The sequence below is a fragment of the Dendropsophus ebraccatus genome, chromosome 15, assembly GCF_027789765.1.
Source record: "Dendropsophus ebraccatus isolate aDenEbr1 chromosome 15, aDenEbr1.pat, whole genome shotgun sequence".
NCBI lineage: Eukaryota > Metazoa > Chordata > Amphibia > Anura > Hylidae > Dendropsophus > Dendropsophus ebraccatus.
The window spans coordinates 28958468-28982675 of record NC_091468.1 but is presented as its reverse complement, the minus strand read 5'-3'; the positions used below and the strand labels follow the sequence as shown (position 1 = coordinate 28982675).

General features: G+C 51.1%; 1 protein-coding gene across 1 annotated transcript; it reads right to left on the bottom strand.

Annotated features, from left to right (window-relative positions):
- Positions 1 to 417: 417 nt before the first annotated feature.
- On the bottom strand, positions 418 to 13534 carry EXOC8 (exocyst complex component 8). The gene is made up of 2 exons (XM_069955090.1): positions 12955 to 13534; positions 418 to 3523 (listed from the first exon to the last, which is right to left on the bottom strand). Exons 1-2 carry the CDS (start codon positions 13401 to 13403, stop codon positions 1912 to 1914), a joined length of 2061 nt encoding a protein of 686 aa, XP_069811191.1. The 5' UTR covers positions 13404 to 13534; the 3' UTR covers positions 418 to 1911.
- Positions 13535 to 24208: the final 10674 nt, after the last annotated feature.

Sequence of the window (24208 nt, the reverse complement as noted above, 5' to 3'; positions counted from 1 at the left end):
ACTCGAACCTGAACCCGGTTCGCTCATCTCTACTAACATCCTAAAAAAGTAAAAGCATGTTCACCAAATGCTGTTAATATAGAGTAGACATGCTCTAGATATGAATTAAGAAATATTTTATGTAGTGCTACTATTTTCCTTATTGGCAGAGACTTTCAAATGTAGAGAAATGCTATTTTTTTTCCAACATTTTGGAGTTTTTCACAAAAAAATTTCTAAAGTTATAAACCTAAATTTACCACTAACAACTAACAACTAACACTAATAGTAGAATATGTCACAAAAAAAAAATCTAGAAATCACAAGGATTGGTAAAAGCATTACAAAATTTGGCCGTGTCAAACCCCAAAACTGGCTGTGTCCCCTAAGGGTTAATTACTTTTTTGCTTTGAATAATGCCTAGTGCACACTACACAGTAATCAGAATAGACAATATTTTATTAGCACACCACCAGAACATTGCTCGAAATGTAGTTATATTAAAAGCATTGTTAGTGTCTTGCAGCTAAATACAAGGATAATAATGATATAAACTTTTAAAGAAGACGTGACATGTCACAGGGGCATATTTCACGTTTCAATTAGTGGGGGTCTCACTGCTAAGACCCCTACCAATCAGGAGAACCTGGGAGCAGTGCACATACGCACATTTCCACCCCCAACTTGCAGCAATCTCCATCTTGGCAGCTCCATTATCCGTCTATTGGGCTGCCTAGACAGCGGGGAAGTACATCGCTCTACGGCATGCTGCTCCCAGCTCATTCTTCTGAGTAGGGATGGTCCGAACCTGCCGAGGTTCGGGTTCGTATGAACCCGAACGCTCGGCAGCAGATTCCCGCTGTCTGCGGGAGTAACGCCTGCAAAACTGGGATACAGCCTATGGCTATGGCTGTATCCTAGTTTTCCAGGCGGTCCTATCACTGGATCCGCCCGCTCCACGGAGCGGGCAGACAGCGGGAATCATTACCGAGGGTTCGGGTTCGTACGAACCCGAACCGAACTCTGTTCGTACCATCCCTACTTCTGAGCAGCTGATCAAAACTTTCAAATGTCAATGTTTCTTGTTACCACAGGTACACGTTATTCCTCTAGAGGTATTAATAGAGTACATATAAAGATTTTTGTTCGATTACAAATGTGCTCTCTTATGATCTCCCTTTCACAGGAGCAGCTATGATGCAGGTTTTTTTTTGTTTTTTTTTTTAAAGTGCTTTAGAATTGAGATTTCATCTGGTAATTGAGTCTTTCTGGGAAAGAATACTTGTAGGCAGCCTTCAGCCCTCTCGCATCTGTCAGTGGTAGTGGGGGAAGCCAAACACCCATTTTATCCAATTTTCAGAACTTCCACTGTAATTGGAGTTGCATAAACAATGCAGCATCACTGGCTATACGGATTCTGTATCTCACGGAGTTACATAGGCAGCATAGCCTGCAGCCAGTGCCACCATGTTTATGCATCTCCCATTAAAGTCAGTGGAAGTTACTCAAATTTGTAAAACAGCTGATTCAGAAGTTTTAGTCTTCCCAACCATCTTCTAGGAGCCACATGGAGGCCTGTAAATTTACATTAAAAAGTGGTCTCTAAAAATTCAAGTGCCTGTCAATGCCATTTGCAATGTCAGAGACCCCCACTTGTCCCTATAACAAGACAGGAGACGCACAAGGCTGTGTGAATGCTTCAATCTGCGTCTCCATAGACTTACAATGGGACCCATCTCCAGCATTGAGCCAGGAAAGGAAGCAAGCAGCACAGTGAAATGCTCAGCTGCACGCTTCTCCCAGTTTGTTCTGGAAATCAGTCTAAACATCCAGAGCTCGAATGATCAAAACTTTTCACTTTGAAATCTTCAAATTTTTAGCAAAATGATAGGGATGCTGGAAAAGTAAAAATAAAGTTAGTACAGAATATTACTATACAATGGACGTTGTACCAGGGTTAACTCTGACCAATCTAGAGATACTTCTCAGTTCCTGCAATTGTTTGGCTGGCTTTCCAACACCTTCTTCAAATCGCTTCTCTACTACAGGAAGAACAGTGTCATATAAGAAAGAAGCATTTTGTCTTATGAAAGCTCTCTTCTCAGGGTCCTGTTCACACCTCAGACTATAGTCGACATGCTGAACCGCCACTAGTATTATTTCTATGAGGTTCTCCAGAAGCACCATGTGCAGCTCAGGGAAGTATAACTTAAGTGCTTCTTCCAGAAAGAACATTATTTGTTTAGTGAAAGCAAGAATGGTGTAACTGATATTAACCCAGCAGTCTTCTCCTATATACTGATCAAAATTACGTACGCCACAATTTTGTAGCTCTTCCCTCAACTTTCCCAAAGCTTCGGGTGTCATCAGGTTCATTTTCCTCCACATTTCTTCAGAATTACGATGTTTCGTCGCCTCAATAATGATGTCTTTGTTGCTTTGCAAAACCGCTTTAAGATCTTTGGCCAGAAAAGCGTGCAGTATAAAAGTCAGATCTAAGCCGATTTCGGACATGTGCTTGCAATGTTCCTTCGCAACTTTTACACACTCGGCGGCAGTAGAAAGGTTTTCTTTACTGTCAAACACCTGCTTGCTAAAAGCGTCGACAAACATTTTCAAGGCAGAACAAGACCACACGATGAACGCAGAGTAGCAGCCATTGTCCCCAGTAAAATCCATCTCAAACTCTTTGGCTGTTTCTAGTAAACTGGTAAAGAAGACATTGCAGAGTTTATGGACATAAAGCAAAGTGGCTCCCTCTATTCTTAGCTGACGTATAGCGGTCTGCACGGCGGTGGCTCTATTTTGCAGAAATAGTCCACACGCTTTTGTTGACTGCCCCAGGCGTACAAGCTGAGAAACAGCTCTGCGTGTGGCTTTCGGACCTCCACGTAATGACCTGTTTGGGGACAGTTCGAACACCAAAACATCTATTAGGTGTTTTACACGTGGATCTACTTTTGCTCTCAGTTCCTGCACAGCGTAGGTTGATGGTTTATCCTGTAAATAACTATTTAGCTTCGCTAACAAATCGACAGCCCCTTCAAAGTTTCGCTGTGCTATGCAGACATCCAGGTTGTCAGGGAGTTCTTGAATCCAATCCAGAGACAGATTAATCTTTTCCTCCTTTTCCTCTTTCACGGTTTTCTTTTCTTTTAAGGAAGTGTTACCAGACACGTCGGCCACGACTGGAGGACTCAACGGATCTTCTTTTTTACATTTCTCAATCAAAATTTTATTCTTTTTTGTCTCCTCCAAAATATCCAGCCACTCTTTCTTGATTTTTGAATTCTCAGCCTGAAAAATTCGGCTCTCAGGAAACATCAGGATTTTAAACATATTTTTCATCGGAGGATTTTCCTTGACATTCACAACAGCGAGATCGTCCAGATTATATAATGCATTGAATTTGTACATTCCTCTTCGATTTGGCAGAGAAGTAGCTATGAGCAGGCAATCATTCATCAGAAATGTGTGCACTTTCTGGATAAGCACCATATTATCCACATCAAACTCTGTCAGGTCACCATTATACAGTAAATACCTTAAAAAAAAAAAAAAAAAAAAGTTAAGAAAATATGCATAGTTGTCAATTCAAATATATCAGAAATCCTGTAATATGGGCGATCTGTAATGGAATTTTAGGCAATTTTTAAGTGAAAGTGAAAGCCCAGATATGCTTATATGCGTCCTGCCAGTTGTCCGCGTTGTCAGTTTCCCATTAAAGCCTTTGGCTAAATTCAGACATCTACAAATGGCTGCAGAAAACTGGATTACAAACCTATTCATTTCTATGGCCATGCATTAGGCCCTGTTCCCACTGAGCAAAACTAGCTAGTTCCGCTAGTTTTGCTCAGTGGGAACGGGGCCTTACAGATACAGACCACAGCTGCGGCACAGATCACCTTCAGCTACGAATAAATCTGTGCAATTGCAGACAGCTACGGATTGGGACAAATTGATATTTTACCTTAATGGGGCATTCACACATCTGCTTATTCTGCAGATTGGAGCTCTCAGCATCCACAGACCCGCAGCTACAGACAGCACAAAGCATGTGCCCTTTGTGCTGTCCTTGGAATCCACAGACCCGCAGCTACGGACAGCACAAAGCATGTGCCCTTTGTGCTGTCCTTGGAATCCACAGACCCGCAGCTACGGACAGCACAAAGCGCACATGCTTTGTGCTGTCTGTAGCTGCGGGTCTGTGGATGCTGACAGCTCCAATCTGCAGAATAAGCAGATGTCTGAATGCCCCATTGAGGTAAAATATAATTTCTACCCAAATAAATTTCCCTACAAATTTTAAAATTTTATTCTTTCGTATTACATTATATGGTATAATAAAAGGAGTCATTAAAAACTGCAACTTAGCCCACAAACATATAATAAGCCTCATATGACTGTTGGAGGAAACATACAATTATTGGGGGAATTTCTAGTTTTTGTGCCGACTTTGGTGTAAAATTGTGGCAAATTTTGGAGTAATTGCACTTTGTGAAAAGATTATCTACTCCTTTTGTAGCCTACTTTTCTGGAAGAAGAAGCAGAAGAAAAAAAAAAAATTGTCAGCACCCCTATGCCTCTGTTCACACTGCAGGTAGCATGTGGCTTAAGTACAGACAAAAAACAGTGCTATAAATAGAGACTTGACTCCTATCTGCCCAGTGTAGGCTTATTTAGCCCAGGAGAGGCCATTGCTAATGTGAGAATGCTACAGAAGGGCCATGTCTCTGAGGACACCTTAACGTGGTGACATTGTGATCAAATGGTTTGCTAAGAATCTTATTTTTTTAATATCTATAGAGCAGGTTTTTATTGTGTGTACAGTAAGCACTTGCACTTTGTTTTTGGGGTTTTTCTTGCCTAGTTTTTTGGTAAAACCGTTGATAAATTCCCCCCTATGGGCCTTGAAAGGTTAAAGGGGTAGTGCAGCGCTACGAAATTATTCACAAAATAACACACATTACAAAGTTATACAACTTTGTAATGTATGTTATGTACGTATGTGAATCGCCCCCTTCCCTGTGTTCCCCCACCCCCGCACGTGGACCCAGAAGTGTAGTGTACCATACATACCTGACGCACGGACGCGTCATCAGCTGCTCAGCCGCGATTGGCTGAGCACAGTTATGCTCAGCCAGTAGCGGCTGAGCAGCCCGATGACGCGGCAGAGGGGGGCCGGCATCAGGGACGGCTGCAGCGATTCGGCCGGCCTCCCAAAGATTACGTCGTTGACAGAAGATCGGGGACGGCGCACGTCAGGTATGTATGGTACACTACACTTCCGGGGGTGGGGGAACACAGGCCAGGGGGCGATTCACATACATAACATACATTACAAAGTTGTATAACTTTGTAATGTGTGTTATTTTGTGAATAATTTCTTAGCGCCGCACTACCCCTTTAAGATAAGTATAAAAAAAAACAACAAAGTTCATAGTTAAGGAAGGTCAGGGATGCTGCTACTATTGTGAAGTAGTCTGTACCAAGTTTGGCAGTGATCTACAGTGATGTCACTTTACTGCAGGGCACCAGGTGAATATTCATCAGTAAGTAACGATTGTATGTATGCACTGAGGGGGTAGAAGACTGCTGCCAGCGCATCCAACAGCCGCATTTAGGCCCCATGCACATGGCAGGAAAATCTACCCAGACTTCCAGACAGCTCTATATGTACATCAAGAATCCTGGATGCACTTCATGCCAAAGTGCTGCCTGGCCCTTTAATTGTACATGCTCTTAATCAGTTAAGTGCATCGCTGCGTTTGACAGGTTTAGGTACCATTGGCTCCCTGCCCTGTTAAAGCGACTCTGTACCCACAATCTGACCCCCCCCAAACCACTTGTATCTTCAGATAGCTGCTTTTAATCCAAGATCTGTCCTGGGGTCCGTTCGGCAGGTGATGCAGTTATTGTCATAAAGATAACTTTTAATCCAGCAGCGCTGTGTCTAACGGACGGAGCTTACATTTGTATACGCATTAGGCTGGCACACCCTCTCTGTCCTTCCTACCCGCCCTCCTCATCATTAGGAAAGCTCCAGGCAGATTGCTTCCTGTTCGTCAGCTGTGTGAGCCCGGCACATGGGCTGGATCGTTAATACACCTGTGCAAAGCTCAAACAGCAGTTAATGTTCCTGGATCAATCCTAAAGATGAGGAGGGTGGGTAGGAAGGACAGAGGGTGTGCCAGCCTAATGCATATACAAATGTAAGCCCCGGCCGTTAGACACAGCGCTTCAGGATTAAAAGTTGCTTTGATGACAATAACTGCATTCCCTGCCGAACGGACCCCAGGACAGATCTTGGATTAAAAGCAGCTATCCGAAGGTACAAGTGGTTTGGGGGCAGGACAAATCGTGGGTACAGAGTCACTTTAATCACTTGTGGCCAGAGGGAGCATTATACCTCCGGCCACTCTCTCTCCCCTGTGGTGTATGAGTGACCACATTGCAGACTCGCAGATCAGGAACAGAGCGAAAGAGGCTGGAGGAAGGCACTGCTGCAGCAGGTAAGTATGTTTTATTCTTTAAGGTTCCGCTTTTACATCCAGGAAATATTTACCATTCCCTGAAGCCTCCTGAAAGACTCCCAGACAAGTATTTCCTGACTGTAATGACACGTCATGGACATGTGTATGGGGCCCTACATATTGACCAAAGTTTAAGTTACACAACGCCACAGAGCACACGTATAATAATTATTGGTGGCAGTATGGGGGGGGGGGGGGGTTGGATAGGGGTGTGTAGTAGCAGTGAGATCTGGTAGGGGTGGGCTGGTGGTAGTATTGGATGCTATAGTAGGAGGAGGATCTGGTAGGGGTGGGGCTGGTGGTAGTATTGGATGCTATAGTAGAAGGAGGATCTGGTAGGGGTGGGGCTGGTGGTAGTATTGGGGTGTGTAGTAGCAGGAGGATCTGGTAGGGGTGGGGCTAGTGGTAGTATTGGATGCTATAGTAGCAGGTGGGGCTGGTGGTAGTATTGGATGCTATAGTAGCAGGAGGATCTGGTAGGGGTGGGGCTGGTGGTAGTATTGGGGATGTAGTAGCACGAGGATCTGGTAGGGGTGGGGCTGGTGGTAGTATTAGGGGTTTAGTAGCAGGAGGATCTGGTAGGGGTGGGGCTGGTGGTAGTATTGGATGCTATAGTAGCAGGAGGATCTGGTAGGGGTGGGGCTGGTGGTAGTATTGGGGTATAGTAGCAGGATGATCTGGTAGGGGTGTGGCTGGTGGTAGTATTGGGGGTGTAGTAGCAGGGAGATCTGGTAGGGGTGGGGCTGGTGGTAGTATTGGATGCTATAGTAGCAGGGGGATCTGGTAGGGGTGGGGCTGGTGGTAGTATTGGGGGTGTAGTAGCAGGGAGATCTGGTAGGGGTGGGGCTGGTGGTAGTATTGGATGCTATAGTATAGGGTTGGGCGGTATACCGCAAAAATACCGATACCGTCACTGGCGTCGGTTAACCGACCTCAACTTAGCCAGGACGGTAACTGCGGTATTTTTGTATTTTTTCTGCTGCTCCTCCAGCTCGGACATGCCGGCGACACTGCACACACAGCACAATAACTTGTGCAGGGACGCCGGTATCAGAGCGGAAGGTGGAGGAGCAGCAGGGTCCAGGTGACAATGCCGCCCGCCCCGCCCCCCGCAGCCAAGCGCCCCCCGCCCGTCCGAGCGCCCTCACCCCTTCCCTCCCCACCCGTCAAGTCCGGTCCCGTCCGGGACTTGTGCCGGGAAGTAAGGTGCAGGTCGGTCGGGCATTCCACCTAACAGCCGCGGCTGACCAGCTGTACATATCGCGTCCCGTCGCCCCAGCCACACGTGCAGGTCCCGGTCTCTGGAGGAGGCTGCAGAGACTGTAATGGTGATAGCGTCCTGCGGGTCCTGGAGCTGAACAGCGGGATCTGCATCCCCAATCCCGCTGTACAGCTCCAGTAATGGCAGCGACGCTATCACCACTACAGTCTCTGCAGCCTCCTCCAGAGACCGGGACCTGCACGTGTGGCCGGGAGGGGAACCTGTGTGCCTGAATAAGAGGAGGGCAAAGTCCCCCTGTGCCCCCCCCCCCCAGCTGCCCCAGTCCCCCTGTGTCCCCCCCAGCTTCCCCAGTCCCCGTGTCCTCCCCCAGCTTCCCCAGTCCCCCTGTGTGTCCCCCCAGCTTCCCCAGTCCCCTGGTGTCTGCTCCAGTCCCCCTGTGCCCCCCCCCAGCTGCCCCAGTCCCCCTGTGGCCCCCCCTCCCAGCTTCCCCAGTCCCCTGGTGTCTGCTCCAGTCCCCCTGTGCCCCCCCCCCCAGCTGCCCCAGTCCCCCTGTGTGCCCCCCAGCTTCCCCAGTCCCCTGGTGTCTGCTCCAGTCCCCCTGTGTCCCCCCCCCAGCTGCTCCAGTCCCCCTGTGTCTGCCCCAGTCCCCCCTGTGTCCCCCCGTGTCTGCCCCTGTCCCCCCCAGCTGCCCCAGTCCCCCCCAGCTGCCCCAGTCCCCCCCAGCTGCCCCAGTCCCCCTGTGTCACCCCCAGTCTGACCCAGTCACCCCCTGCCTGCCCCAGACCCCTTTCAGTCACCCCCAGCTGCCCCAGTCCCCCTTTGTCCCCCCCCCCCCCCCCCCGCTGCCCCAGACCCCCTGGTGTCTGCTCCAGTCCCCCCCAGCTGCCCCAGTCCCCCTCAGCTGCCCCAGTCCCCCTGTGTCTCCCCCAGTCCCCCTGTGTCCCACCCCAGCTGCCCCAGTCCCCTGGTGTTTGCTCCAGTCCCCCTGTGTCCCCCCCAGCTGCTCCAGTCCCCCTGTGTCCCCCCCCCCAGCTGCCCCAGTCCCCCTGGTGTCTGATCCAGTCCCCCTGTGACTCCCCCAGTCCCCCTGTGTCTGCCCCAGTCGCCCCATTCCCCGTCTCTCCCCCGCCCCCAGCTCCCTGGTGTCTGCCCCAGTCCCCCTGTGTCCCCCCCTGTGTCTGCCCCAGTCCCCCTGTGTCCGCCCCAGTCCCCCGTGTCCCCCCAGCTGCCCCAGTGTCCCCCCCCAGCTGCCCCAGTGTCCCCATGTCAACCCCAGTCTGCCCCAGTCCCCCTGTGTCACCCCCAGTCCCCCTGGTGTCTGCTCCAGTCCCCCCCAGCTGCCCCAGTCCCCCTGTGTCCCCCCCCCCAGCTGCCCCAGTCCCCTGGTGTCTGCTCCAGTCCCCCTGTGTCCCCCCCCCCCCCCCAGCTGCCCCAGTCCCCTGGTGTCTGCTCCAATCCCCCTGTGTCCCCCCCCCCAGCTGCCCCAGTCCCCTGGTGTCTGCTCCAGTCCCCCTGTGCCCCCCCCCAGCTGCCCCAGTCCCCCTGTGTCTGCTCCAGTCCCCCTGTGCCCCCCCCCAGCTGCCCCAGTCCCCCTGTGTCTGCCCCAGTCCCCCTTCAGTCAACTCCTGTCCCAGTCCCCCTTCAGTCAACCTCAGTTTGCTTCAGTCCCCCCCAGTTTGCCCGAGTCACCCGCAGCTCCCTCAGTTTCCCCCAGTAACCCCTCATCTTTACCTGTACTACTACACCCCTCATCTATACCTGTATTAATACTACACCCCTCATCTTTACTTGTATTACTACACCCATCTTTACCTGTACTGCTACTACACCCCTCATCTTTACCTGTACTACTACAGCACACATGGATATCTGTACTACTAATCCTCCTCATCTGTACTACTAAAACACCCCTCATCTTTACCTGTACTACTACTACACCCCTTATCCACTATACCTCCACTACTACACCCTACCCTATGGAGGCACAAAGAAGATCTCCTATACTATATGGGGACACAGGGGGCTTGTCTACTACATGGGGAGCACTATTACACTGGGAAGCAATACAGTTGTTGTCTCAAACGTCATTAAAATAGTATCTGACGTTGCAGGGAAAAAAAATGTTCTGTTTATTTAGCAAAAAGAAAAAAATTGAGATATAAATCGAGAATCGTCCAAATTTCTTTTTTTTATTTTTTGGCCATATCGCCCAGCTCTAGTTACAGCTCTATATTGTTACTGAGGGGACTGCAGGTCCCAGCATGCACCTCCCTGTATAATACACTCCTATCCGCCTGCCATCCCTATGTGCCCCCTGTAAAGCTACACACCCATATCCACACCCCCCATATAGTCATAAGCCCCTATCCGCCCCCCCCTGTATAGTCATACATTCCTGTCCGCCCCCGTTTAGTCATACGCCCCTATCCGACCCCCTTTGTATAGTCATACGCCCCTGTCCACCCCCCCCCCGTATAGTCATACACCCCTGTCCGCCCCCCCCCCGTAGTCATACACCCCTGTCCACCCCCCTCTTATAATCATACACCCCTGTCCTCCCCCCGTATAGTCATACGCCCCTATCCACCCCCCTATGTATAGTCATATGCCCCTATCTGCCCCCCCCTGTATAGTCATACACCTCTATTAGTCACACACCCCTGTCCGCCCCCCCGTATAGTCACACACCCCTATCCGCGCTCCTTGTATAGTCACACACCCCTATCCGCCCTCCACTGTATAGTCACACACCCCTATCCGCCTCCCCCCTATATAGTCACACACCTCTATTAGTCATACACCCCTGTCCGCCCACCCGTATAGTCACACACCCCTATCCGCCTCCCCTGTATAGTCACACACCCCTATCCGCCCCCCCCCCTGTATAGTCACACACCCCTATCCGCCCCCCCCCTGTATAGTCATACACCCCTATCCGCCCTCCCTGTTTAGTCATACACCCCTATCCGCCCCCTATCCCTATGCGCTGCCTGTATAGTCCTGTAACCCGATCCCAACCTCCTGTATAGTAATACACCCCAATCCATCCCCCCCATATAGTCATACACACCTATCCCTCTGTGACCTGTGTATACCCTGTAGAGGCTGTATACCTGTATATACACATGTCCAGGTCTCTGCTGAGACCCCCTAATAATGACAAATAATAATAATGATAAAAGACTAACCATGGGTTGCTGCTCAGTGAGTTCTATTTTACTTTTTTGAATCAAAATCTCGCCAGTTTGGCACGGCAAGTGGGTGTGGTTTGCAAAAAAGGGGTGTGTCATAATTATCGTATAATTATCGTTACCGCGGCTGCATGAGCGATAAACCGCGATATTGATTTAGGCCAATATCACCCAGCCCTACTATAGTAGCAGGGGGATCTGGTAGGGGTGGGGCTGGTGGTAGTATTGGATGCTATAGTAGCAGGGGGATCTGGTAGGGGTGGGGCTGGTGGTAGTATTGGGGGTGTAGTAGCAGGAGGATGTGGTAGGGGTGGGGCTGGTGGTAGTATTGGATGCTATAGTAGCAGGAGGATGTGGTAGGGGTGGGGCTGGTGGTAGTATTGGATGCTAAAGTAGCAGGAAGATCTGGTAGGGGTGGGGCTGGTGGTAGTATTGGGGGTGTAGTAGCAGGAGGATCTGGTAGGGGTGGGGCTGGTGGTAGTATTGGGGGTGTAGTAGCAGGAGGATCTGGTAGGGGTGGGGCTGGTGGTAGTATTGGGGGTGTAGTAGCAGGAGGATCTGGTAGGGGTGGGGCTTGTGGTAGTATTGGATGCTATAGTAGCAGGAGGATCTGGTAGGGGTGGGGCTGGTGGTAGTATTGGATGCTATAGTAGCAGGAGGATCTGGTAGGGGTAGGGCTTGTGGTAGTATTGGATGCTATAGTAGCAGGGAGATCTGGTAGGGGTGGGGCTGGTGGTAGTATTGGATGCTATAGTAGCAGGAGGATCTGGTAGGGGTGGGGCTGGTGGTAGTATTGGGGGTGTAGTAGCAGGAGGATCTGGTAGGGGTGGGGCTAGTGGTAGTATTGGGGGTGTAGTAGCAGGAGGATGTGGTAGGGGTGAGGCTGGTGGTAGTATTGGGGGTGTAGTAGCAGGAGGATCTGATAGGGGTGAGGCTGGTGGTAGTATTGGGGGTGTAGTAGCAGGAGGATCTGGTAGGAGTGGGGCTTGTGGTATTGGATGCTATAGTAGCAGGAGGATCTGGTAGGGGTGGGGCTGGTGGTAGTATTGGATGCTATAGTAGCAGGGGAATCTGGTAGGCGTGGGGCTGGTGGTAGTATTGGGGGTGTAGTAGCAGGAGGATCTGGTAGGGGTGGGGCTGGTGGTAGTATTGGGGGTGTAGTAGCAGGAGGATCTGGTAGGGGTGGGGCTGGTGGTAGTATTGGATGCTATAGTAGCAGGAGGATCTGGTAGGGGTGGGGCTGGTGGTAGTATTGGGGGTGTAGTAGCAGGAGGATCTGGTAGGGGTGGGGCTGGTGGTAGTATTGAGGGTGTAGTAGCAGGAGGATCTGGTAGGAGTGGGGCTGGTGGTAGTATTGGATGCTATAGTAGCAGGAAGATCTGGTAGGGGTGGGGCTGGTGGTAGTATTGGGGGTGTAGTAGCAGGAGGATCTGGTAGGGGTGGGGCTGGTGGTAGTATTGGGGGTGTAGTAGCAGGAGGATCTGGTAGGGGTGGGGCTGGTGGTAGTATTGGGGGTGTAGTAGCAGGAGGATCTGGTAGGGGTGGGGCTGGTGGTAGTATTGGATGCTATAGTAGCAGGAGGATCTGGTAGGGGTGGGGCTGGTGGTAGTATTGGGGGTGTAGTAGCAGGAGGATCTGGTAGGGGTGGGGCTGGTGGTAGTATTGGATGCTATAGTAGCAGGAGGATCTGGTAGGGGTGGGGCTGGTGGTAGTATTGGGGGTGTAGTAGCAGGAGGATCTGGTAGGGGTGGGGCTGGTGGTAGTATTGGATGCTATAGTAGCAGGAGGATGTGGTAGGGTAGCTGGTGGTAGTATTGGGGGTGTAGTAGCAGGAGGATCTGGTAGGGGTGGGGCTGGTGGTAGTATTGGGGGTGTAGTAGCAGGAGGATCTGGTAGGGGTGGGGCTGGTGGTAGTATTGGGGGTGTAGTAGCAGGAGGATCTGGTAGGGGTGGGGCTGGTGGTAGTATTAGGGTGTAGTAGCAGGTGGTAGTATTAGATACTATAGTAGCAGGGGTGCATGGCGGGTACCTGCCGGGAGTCTCCAGCAGGTTCTGGCAGCCCTCCACCTTCTCCAGCAATGTGGTGAGGTTCCTGGTCTTGCCCTCCTCCGCCTCCTCATGGAAGGCTGCCTTCAGCTCCCGGGCGGCCTCGGAGCGGTCGGAGTGCAGCAGAGTCTGCGCCACACTCTCCATGATGCCCTTCTGCTCGGTGAGGATGTGGCTGAGCTGGTACATCTCCCCCTCCAGGTAGCTGATCTCCTTGGCGGTCTCTATGAACTGCCGGTAGTTCTGGTAGACGTTCCGCTTGAGGCTCTGAGCCGTCTCATCAGCCAGTCCCTGGATGCGCTGCCTGTGCTCCTGCAGATCCCGGTCCCCATCTGACTGCTGGGACAGAAGCTTCACGTACTGATCCGCCTGGAAGTTACTGTATTCCAGCTGCTTCTTTAATCGGAACAGCGAGCCGCTAGTTTCTGTCATGGTGGAGGGAGATTCCGGAAGGCTGCAGGCCTCCTCAAAATGGTCGCAGGAGGTTCCTATTCCTGTAAGAGGCGCTAACGTCACCTGTCACATGACCCTGACAGCACCGGCAATACATAAATACGGTGCGTGCAGTGTAGCGACGGCTGGAAGGAAGTGTGACGTCACTGGTCACATGGTCCGGATGGGCACGTGGTCATGTTGTGAGAGCTGGAGGGTGGAGTTCACTACTCAGATGACTAGAAGGAAGCAGCTGTAGGTGGAACCTTCATTCCATACCATTCACCAGTGTAGTCAGGGCTGGTGCAGCCTCCATTCTACACCATTCACCAGTGTAGTCAGGGCTGGTGCAGCCTCCATTCTACACCATTCACCAGTGTAGTCAGGGCTGGTGCAGCCTCCATTCTACACCATTCACCAGTATAGTCAGGGCTGGTGCAGCAGCCTCCATTCTACACCCTTCACCAGTATAGTCAGGGCTGGTGCAGCAGCCTCCATTCTACACCATTCACCAGTATAGTCAGGGCTGGTGCAGCAGCCTCCATTCTACACCATTCACCAGTATAGTCAGGGCTGGTGCAGCCTCCATTCTACACCATTCACCAGTATAGTCAGGGCTGGTGCAGCCTCCATTCTACACCATTCACCAGTATAGTCAGGGCTGGTGCAGCCTCCATTCTACACCATTCACCAGTATAGTCAGGGCTGGTGCAGCCTCCATTCTACACCATTCACCAGTATAGTCAGGGCTGGTGCAGCAGCCTCCATTCTACACCATTCACCAGTATAGTCAGGGCTGGTGCAGCAGCCTCCATTCTACACCATTCACCAGTATAGTCAGGGCTGGTGCAGCAGCCTCCATTCTACACCATTCACCAGTATAGTCAGGGCTGGTGCAGCAGCCTCCATTCTACACCATTCACCAGTATAGTCAGGGCTGGTGCAGCAGCCTCCATTCTACACCATTCACCAGTATAGTCAGGGCTGGTGCAGCAGCCTCCATTCTACACCATTCACCAGTATAGTAAGGGCTGGTGCAGCCTTTATATTACACCATTCACCAGTATAGTCAGGGCTGGTGCAGCCTCCATTCTACACCATTCACCAGTGTAGTCAGGGCTGGTGCAGCAGCCTCCATTCTACACCATTCACCAGTATAGTCAGGGCTGGTGCAGCAGCCTCCATTCTACACCATTCACCAGTATAGTAAGGGCTGGTGCAGCCTTTATATTACACCATTCACCAGTATAGTCAGGGCTGGTGCAGCCTCCATTCTACACCATTCACCAGTATAGTCAGGGCTGGTGCAGCAGCCTCCATTCTACACCATTCACCAGTATAGTCAGGGCTGGTGCAGCTACCTCCATTCTACACCATTCACCAGTATAGTCAGGGCTGGTACAGCCTCCATTCTACACCATTCACCAGTATAGTCAGGGCTGGTGCAGCAGCCTCCATTCTACACCATTCACCAGTGTAGTCAGGGCTGGTGCAGCCTCCATTCTACACCATTCACCAGTATAGTCAGGGCTGGTGCAGCAGCCTCCATTCTACACCATTCACCAGTATAGTCAGGGCTGGTGCAGCAGCCTCCATTCTACACCAATCACCAGTATAGTCAGGACTGGTGCAGCCTCCATTCTACACCATTCACCAGTATAGTCAGGGCTGGTGCAGCAGCCTCCATTCTACACCATTCACCAGTATAGTCAGGGCTGGTGCAGCCTCCATTCTACACCATTCATTAGTATAGTCAGAGCTGGTGCAGCCTCCATTCTACACCATTCACCAGTATAGTCAGGGCTGGTGCAGCAGCCTCCATTCTACACGATTAGCCAGTATAGTCAGGACTGGTGCAGCCTCCATTCTACACCATTCACCAGTATAGTCAGGGCTGGTGCAGCAGCCTCCATTCTACACCATTCACCAGTATAGTCAGGACTGGTGCAGCCTCCATTCTACACCATTCACCAGTATAGTCAGAGCTGGTGCAGCCTCCATTCTACACCAATCACCAGTATAGTCAGGGCAGGTGCAGCCTCCATTCTACACCATTCACCAGTATAGTCAGGGCTGGTGCAGCAGTCTCCATTCTACACGATTAGCCAGTATAGTCAGGACTGGTGCAGCCTCCATTCTACACCATTCACCAGTATAGTCAGGGCTGGTGCAGCAGCCTCCTTTCTACACCACTCACCAGTATAGTCAGGGCTGGTGCAGCCTCCATTCTACACCATTCACCAGTATAGTCAGGGCTGGTGCAGCCTCCATTCTACACCAATCACCAGTATAGTCAGGGCAGGTGCAGCCTTCATTCTACACCATTCACCAGTATAATCAGGGCTGGTGCAGCAGCCTCCATTCTACACCATTCACCAGTATAGTCAGGGCTGGTGCAGCCTCCATTCTACACCATTCACCAGTATAGTCAGGGCTGGTGCAGCAGCCTCCATTCTACACCATTCACCAGCATAGTCAGGGCTGGTGCAGCAACCTCCATTCTACACCATTCACCAGTATGGTCAGGGCTGGTGCAGCAGCCTCCATTCTACACCATTCACCAGTATAGTCAGGGCTGGTGCAGCCTCCATTCTACACCATTCACCAGTATAGTCAGGGCTGGTGCAGCCTCCATTCTACACCATTCACCAGTATAGTCAAGGCTGGTGCAGCAGCCTCCATTCTACACTATTCACCAGTATAGTCAGGGCTGGTGCAGTCTCCATTCTACACCTTTCACCAGTATAGTCAGAGCTGGTGCAGCCTCCATTCTACACCATTCACCAGTATAGTCAAGGCTGGTGCAGCAGACTCCATTCTACACCATTCACCAGTATAGTCAGGGCTGGTGCAGCCTCCATTTTACACCATTCACCAGTATAGTCAGGGCTGGTGCAGCAGCCCCCATTCTACACCATTCACCAGTATAGTCAGGACTGGTGCAGCAGCCTCCATTCTACACCATTCACCAGTATAGTCAGGACTGGTGCAGCCTCCATTCTACACCATTCACCAGTATAGTCAGGACTGGTGCAGCCTCCATTCTACACCATTCACCAGTGTAGTCAGGGCTGGTGCAGCAGCCTCCATCCTACACCATTCACCAGTATAGTCAGGGCTGGTGCAGCAGCCTCCATTCTACACCATTCACCAGTATAGTCAGGGCTGGTGCAGCAGCCTCCATTCTACACCTATCACCAGTATAGTCAGGGCTGGTGCAGCAGCCTCCATTCTACACCATTCGCCAGTATAGTCAGGGCTGGTGCAGCCTCTATTCTACGCCATTTACCAGTATAGTCTAGGGTTTGGGCTGCCTCCATTCTACACCATTCACCAGTATAGTCAGGGCTGGTGCAGCAGCCTCCATTCTACATTATTCACCAGTATAATCAGGGCTGGTGCAGCCTCCATTCTACACCATTCACCAGTATAGTCAGGGCTGGTGCAGCCTCCATTCTACAGCATTCACCAGTATAGTCAGGGCTGGTGCAGCAGCCTCCATTCTACACCATTCACCAGTATAGTCAGGGGTGGTGCAGCCTCCATTCTACACCATTCACCAGTATAGTCAGAGCTGGTGCAGCCTCCATTCTACAGCATTCACCAGTATAGTCAGGGCTGGTGCAGCAGCCTTCATTCTACACCATTCACCAGCATAGTCAGGGCTGGTGCAGCAGCCTCCATTCTACACCATTCACCAGTATAGTCAGGGCTGGTGCAGCAGCCTCCATTCTACACCAATCACCAGTATAGTCAGGGCTGGTGCAGCAGCCTCCATTCTACACCATTCACCAGTATAGTCAGGGCTGGTGCTGCAGCCTCCATTCTACATCATTCGCCAGTATAGTCAGGGCTGGTGCAGCCTCTATTCTACGCCATTTACCAGTATAGTCTAGGGTTTGGGCTGCCTCCATTCTACACCATTCACCAGTATAGTCAGGGCTGGTGCAGCAGTCTCCATTCTACATTATTCACCAGTATAATCAGGGCTGGTGCAGCCTCCATTCTACACCATTCACCAGTATAGTCAGAGCTGGTGCAGCCTCCATTCTACAGCATTCACCAGTATAGTCAGGGCTGGTGCAGCCTCCATTCTACACCATTCACCAGTATAGTCAGGGCTGGTTCAGCAGCCTCCATTCTACACCATTCACCAGTATAGTCAGGGCTGGTGCAGCCTCCATTCTACACCTTTCACCAGTATAGTCAGGGCTGGTGCAGCCTCCATTCTACACCTTTCACCAGTATAGTCAGGACTGGTGCAGCCTCCATTCTATACCATTCACCAGTATAGTCAGGGCAGGTGCAGCCTTCATTCTACACCATTCACCAGTATAATCAGGGCTGGTGCAGCAGCCTCCATTCTACACCATTCACCAGTATAGTCAGGGCTGGTGCAGCCTCCATTCTACACCATTCACCAGTATAGTCAGGGCTGGTGCAGCAGCCTCCATTCTACACCATTCACCAGCATAGTCAGGGCTGGTGCAGCAACCTCCATTCTACACCATTCACCAGTATGGTCAGGGCTGGTGCAGCAGCCTCCATTCTACACCATTCACCAGTATAGTCAGGGCTGGTGCAGCCTCCATTCTACACCATTCACCAGTATAGTCAGGGCTGGTGCAGCCTCCATTCTACACCATTCACCAGTATAGTCAAGGCTGGTGCAGCAGCCTCCATTCTACACTATTCACCAGTATAGTCAGGGCTGGTGCAGTCTCCATTCTACACCTTTCACCAGTATAGTCAGAGCTGGTGCAGCCTCCATTCTACACCATTCACCAGTATAGTCAAGGCTGGTGCAGCAGACTCCATTCTACACCATTCACCAGTATAGTCAGGGCTGGTGCAGCCTCCATTTTACACCATTCACCAGTATAGTCAGGGCTGGTGCAGCAGCCCCCATTCTACACCATTCACCAGTATAGTCAGGACTGGTGCAGCAGCCTCCATTCTACACCATTCACCAGTATAGTCAGGACTGGTGCAGCCTCCATTCTACACCATTCACCAGTATAGTCAGGACTGGTGCAGCCTCCATTCTACACCATTCACCAGTGTAGTCAGGGCTGGTGCAGCAGCCTCCATCCTACACCATTCACCAGTATAGTCAGGGCTGGTGCAGCAGCCTCCATTCTACACCATTCACCAGTATAGTCAGGGCTGGTGCAGCAGCCTCCATTCTACACCAATCACCAGTAAAGTCAGGGCTGGTGCAGCAGCCTCCATTCTACACCATTCGCCAGTATAGTCAGGGCTGGTGCAGCCTCTATTCTACGCCATTTACCAGTATAGTCTAGGGTTTGGGCTGCCTCCATTCTACACCATTCACCAGTATAGTCAGGGCTGGTGCAGCAGCCTCCATTCTACATTATTCACCAGTATAATTAGGGCTGGTGCAGCCTCCATTCTACACCATTCACCAGTATAGTCAGGGCTGGTGCAGCCTCCATTCTACAGCATTCACCAGTATAGTCAGGGCTGGTGCAGCAGCCTCCATTCTACACCATTCACCAGTATAGTCAGGGGTGGTGCAGCCTCCATTCTACACCATTCACCAGTATAGTCAGAGCTGGTGCAGCCTCCATTCTACAGCATTCACCAGTATAGTCAGGGCTGGTGCAGCAGCCTTCATTCTACACCATTCACCAGCATAGTCAGGGCTGGTGCAGCAGCCTCCATTCTACACCATTCACCAGTATAGTCAGAGCTGGTGCAGCCTCCATTCTACAGCATTCACCAGTATAGTCAGGGCTGGTGCAGCAGCCTTCATTCTACACCATTCACCAGCATAGTCAGGGCTGGTGCAGCAGCCTCCATTCTACACCATTCACCAGTATAGTCAGGGCTGGTGCAGCCTCCATTCTACACCTTTCACCAGTATAGTCAGGGCTGGTGCAGCCTCCATTCTACACCTTTCACCAGTATAGTCAGGACTGGTGCAGCCTCCATTCTATACCAATCACCAGTATAGTCAGGGCTGGTGCAGCAGCCTCTATTCTACACCATTCACCAGTATAGTCAGGGCTGGTGCAGCAGCCTCCATTCTACACCATTCACCAGTATAGTCAGGGCTGGTGCAGCAGCCTCCATTCTACACCAATCACCAGTATAGTCAGGGCTGGTGCAGCAGCCTCCATTCTACACCATTCACCAGTATAGTCAGGGCTGGTGCTGCAGCCTCCATTCTACACCATTCGCCAGTATAGTCAAGGCTGGTGCAGCCTCTATTCTACGCCATTTACCAGTATAGTCTAGGGTTTGGGCTGCCTCCATTCTACACCATTCACCAGTATAGTCAGGGCTGGTGCAGCAGCCTCCATTCTACATTATTCACCAGTATAATCAGGGCTGGTGCAGCCTCCATTCTACAGCATTCACCAGTATAGTCAGAGCTGGTGCAGCCTCCATTCTACAGCATTCACCAGTATAGTCAGGGCTGGTGCAGCAGCCTCCATTCTACACCATTCACCAGTATAGTCAGGGCTGGTGCAGCAGCCTCCATTCTACACCATTCACCAGTATAGTCAGGGCTGGTGCAGCCTCCATTCTATACCATTCACCAGTATAGTCAGAGCTGGTGCAGCCTCCATTCTACAGCATTCACCAGTATAGTCAGGGCTGGTGCAGCAGCCTTCATTCTACACCAATCACCAGTATAGTCAGGGCTGGTGCAGCAGCCTCCATTCTACACCATTCACTAGTATAGTCAGGGCTGGTGCAGCAGCCTCCATTATACACCATTCACCAGTATAGTCAGGGCTGGTGCAGCCTCCATTCTCCACCATTCACCAGTATAGTCAGGACTGGTGCAGCCTTCATTCTACACCATTCACCAGTATAGTCAGGACTGGTGCAGCCTCCATTCTACACCATTCACCAGTATAGTCAGAGCTGGTGCAGCCTCCATTCTACAGCATTCACCAGTATAGTCAGGGCTGGTGCAGCAGCCTCCATTCTACACCATTCACCAGTATAGTCAGGGGTGGTGCAGCCTCCATTCTACAGCATTCACCAGTATAGTCAGAGCTGGTGCAGCCTCTATTCTACAGCATTCACCAGTATAGTCAGGGCTGGTGCAGCAGCCTTCATTCTACACCATTCACCAGCATAGTCAGGGCTGGTGCAGCAGCCTCCATTCTACACCATTCACCAGTATAGTCAGGGCTGGTGCAGCTACCTCCATTCTACACCATTTACCAGTATAGTCAGGGCTGGTGCAGCAGCCTCCATTCTACACCATTCACCAGTATAGTCAGGGCTGGTACAGCCTCCATTCTACACCATTCACCAGCATAGTCAAGGCTGGTGCAGCCTCCATTCTACACCATTCACCAGTATAGTCAGGGCTGGTGCAGCCTCCATTCTACACCATTCACCAGTATAGTCAGGGCTGGTTCAGCAGCCTCCATTCTACACCATTCACCAGTATAGTCAGGGCTGGTGCAGCCTCCATTCTACACCTTTCACCAGTATAGTCAGGGCTGGTGCAGCCTCCATTCTATACCAATCACCAGTATAGTCAGGGCTGGTGCAGCAGCCTCCATTCTACACCATTCACCAGTATAGTCAGGGCTGGTGCAGCAGCCTCCATTCTACACCATTCACCAGTATAGTCAGGGCTGGTGCAGCAGCCTCCATTCTACACCAATCACCAGTATAGTCAGGGCTGGTGCAGCAGCCTCCATTCTACACCATTCACCAGTATAGTCAGGGCTGGTGCTGCAGCCTCCATTCTACACCATTCGCCAGTATAGTCAAGGCTGGTGCAGCCTCTATTCTACGCCATTTACCAGTATAGTCTAGGGTTTGGGCTGCCTCCATTCTACACCATTCACCAGTATAGTCAGGGCTGGTGCAGCAGCCTCCATTCTACATTATTCACCAGTATAATCAGGGCTGGTGCAGCCTCCATTCTACAGCATTCACGAGTATAGTCAGAGCTGGTGCAGCCTCCATTCTACAGCATTCACCAGTATAGTCAGGGCTGGTGCAGCAGCCTCCATTCTACACCATTCACCAGTATAGTCAGGGGTGGTGCAGCCTCCATTCTACACCATTCACCAGTATAGTCAGAGCTGGTGCAGCCTCCATTCTACACCATTCACCAGTATAGTCAGGGCTGGTGCAGCAGCCTCCATTCTACACCATTCACCAGTATAGTCAGGGCTGGTGCAGCCTCCATTCTATACCATTCACCAGTATAGTCAGAGCTGGTGCAGCCTCCATTCTACAGCATTCACCAGTATAGTCAGGGCTGGTGCAGCAGCCTTCATTCTACACCAATCACCAGTATAGTCAGGGCTGGTGCAGCAGCCTCCATTCTACACCATTCACTAGTATAGTCAGGGCTGGTGCAGCAGCCTCCATTATACACCATTCACCAGTATAGTCAGGGCTGGTGCAGCCTCCATTCTCCACCATTCACCAGTATAGTCAGGACTGGTGCAGCCTTCATTCTACACCATTAACCAGTATAGTCAGGACTGGTGCAGCCTCCATTCTACACCATTCACCAGTATAGTCAGGGCTGGTGCAGCCTCCTTTCTACACCATTCACCAGTATAGTCAGGGCTGGTGCAGCCTCCATTCTACACCATTCACCAATATAGTCAGGGCTGGTGCAGCCTCCTTTCTACACCATTCACTAGTATAGTCAGGACTGGTGCAGCCTCCATTCTACACCATTCACCAGTATAGTCAGAGCTGGTGCAGCCTCCATTCTACACCATTCACCAGTATAGTCAGGGCTGTTGCAGCAGCCTTCATTCTACACCATTCACCAGTATAGTCAGGGCTGGTGCAACAGCCTCAATTCTACACCATTCACCAGAATAGTCAGGACTGGTGAGGCAGCCTCCATTCTAGACCATTCACCAGTATAGTCAGGGCTGGTGCAGCCTCCATTCTACACCATTCACCAGTATAGTCAGGGCTGGTGGTGCAGCCTCCATTCTACACCCTTTACCAGTATAGTCAGGGCTGGTGCAGCCTCCATTCAACACCATTCACCAGCATAGTCAGGACTGGTGCAGCAGCCTCCATTCTACACCATTCACCAGTATAGTCAGGACTGGTGCAGCAGCCTTTATTCTACACCCTTCACCAGTATAGTCAGGGCTGGTGCAGCCTCCATTCTACACCATTCACCAGTATAGTCAGGGCTGGTGCAGCCTCCATTCTACACCATTCACCAGCATAGTCAGGACTGGTGCAGCAGCCTCCATTCTACACTATTCACCAGTATAGTCAGGACTGGTGCAGCAGCCTCCATTCTACACCATTCACCAGCATAGTCAGGGCTGGTGAAGCCTCCATTCTACACCATTAACCAGTATAGTCAGGACTGGTGCAGCAGCCTCCATTCTACACCATTGACCAGTATAGTCAGGGCTGGTGCAGCAGCCTCTGTTTTACACCATTCACCAGTATAGTCAGGTCTGGTGCAGCCTCCATTCTACACCATTCACCAGTATAGTCAGGGCTGGTGCAGCCTCCATTCTACACCATTCACCAGTATAGTCAGAGCTGGTGCAGCAGCCTCCATTCTACACCATTCACCAGCATAGTCAGGGCTGGTGCAGCAGCCTCCATTCTACACCATTTACCAGTATAGTCAGGGCTGGTGCAGCAGCCTCCATTCTACACCATTTACCAGTATAGTCAGGGCTGGTGCAGCAGCCTCCATTCTACACCATTCACCAGTATAGTCAGGGCTGGTGCAGCCTCCATTCTACACCATTCACCAGCATAGTCAAGGCTGGTGCAGCCTCCATTCTACACCATTCACCAGTATAGTCAGGGCTGGTGCAGCCTCCATTCTACACCATTCACCAGTATAGTCAGGGCTGGTGCAGCAGCCTCCATTCTACACCATTCACCAGTATAGTCAGGGCTGGTGCAGCCTCCATTCTACACCTTTCACCAGTATAGTCAGGGCTGGTGCAGCCTCCATTCTATACCAATCACCAGTATAGTCAGGGCTGGTGCAGCAGCCTCCATTCTACACCATTCACCAGTATAGTCAGGGCTGGTGCAGCAGCCTCCATTCTACACCATTCACTAGTATAGTCAGGGCTGGTGCAGCAGCCTCCATTCTACACCAATCACCAGTATAGTCAGGGCTGGTGCAGCAGCCTCCATTCTATACCATTCACCAGTATAGTCAGGGCTGGTGCTGCAGCCTCCATTCTACACCATTCGCCAGTATAGTCAGGGCTGGTGCAGCCTCTATTCTACGCCATTTACCAGTATAGTCTAGGGTTTGGGCTGCCTCCATTCTACACCATTCACCAGTATAGTTAGGGCTGGTGCAGCAGCCTCCATTCTACATTATTCACCAGTATAATCAGGGCTGGTGCAGCCTCCATTCTACACCATTCACCAGTATAGTCAGAGCTGGTGCAGCCTCCATTCTACAGCATTCACCAGTATAGTCAGGGCTGGTGCAGCAGCCTCCATTCTACACCATTCACCAGTATAGTCAGGGGTGGTGCAGCCTCCATTCTACACCATTCACCAGTATAGTCAGAGCTGGTGCAGCCTCCATTCTACAGCATTCACCAGTATAGTCAGGGCTGGTGCAGCAGCCTTCATTCTACACCAATCACCAGTATAGTCAGGGCTGGTGCAGCAGCCTCAATTCTACACCATTCACCAGTATAGTCAGGGCTGGTGCAGCCTCCATTCTATACCATTCACCAGTATAGTCAGAGCTGGTGCAGCCTCCATTCTACAGCATTCACCAGTATAGTCAGGGCTGGTGCAGCAGCCTTCATTCTACACCAATCACCAGCATAGTC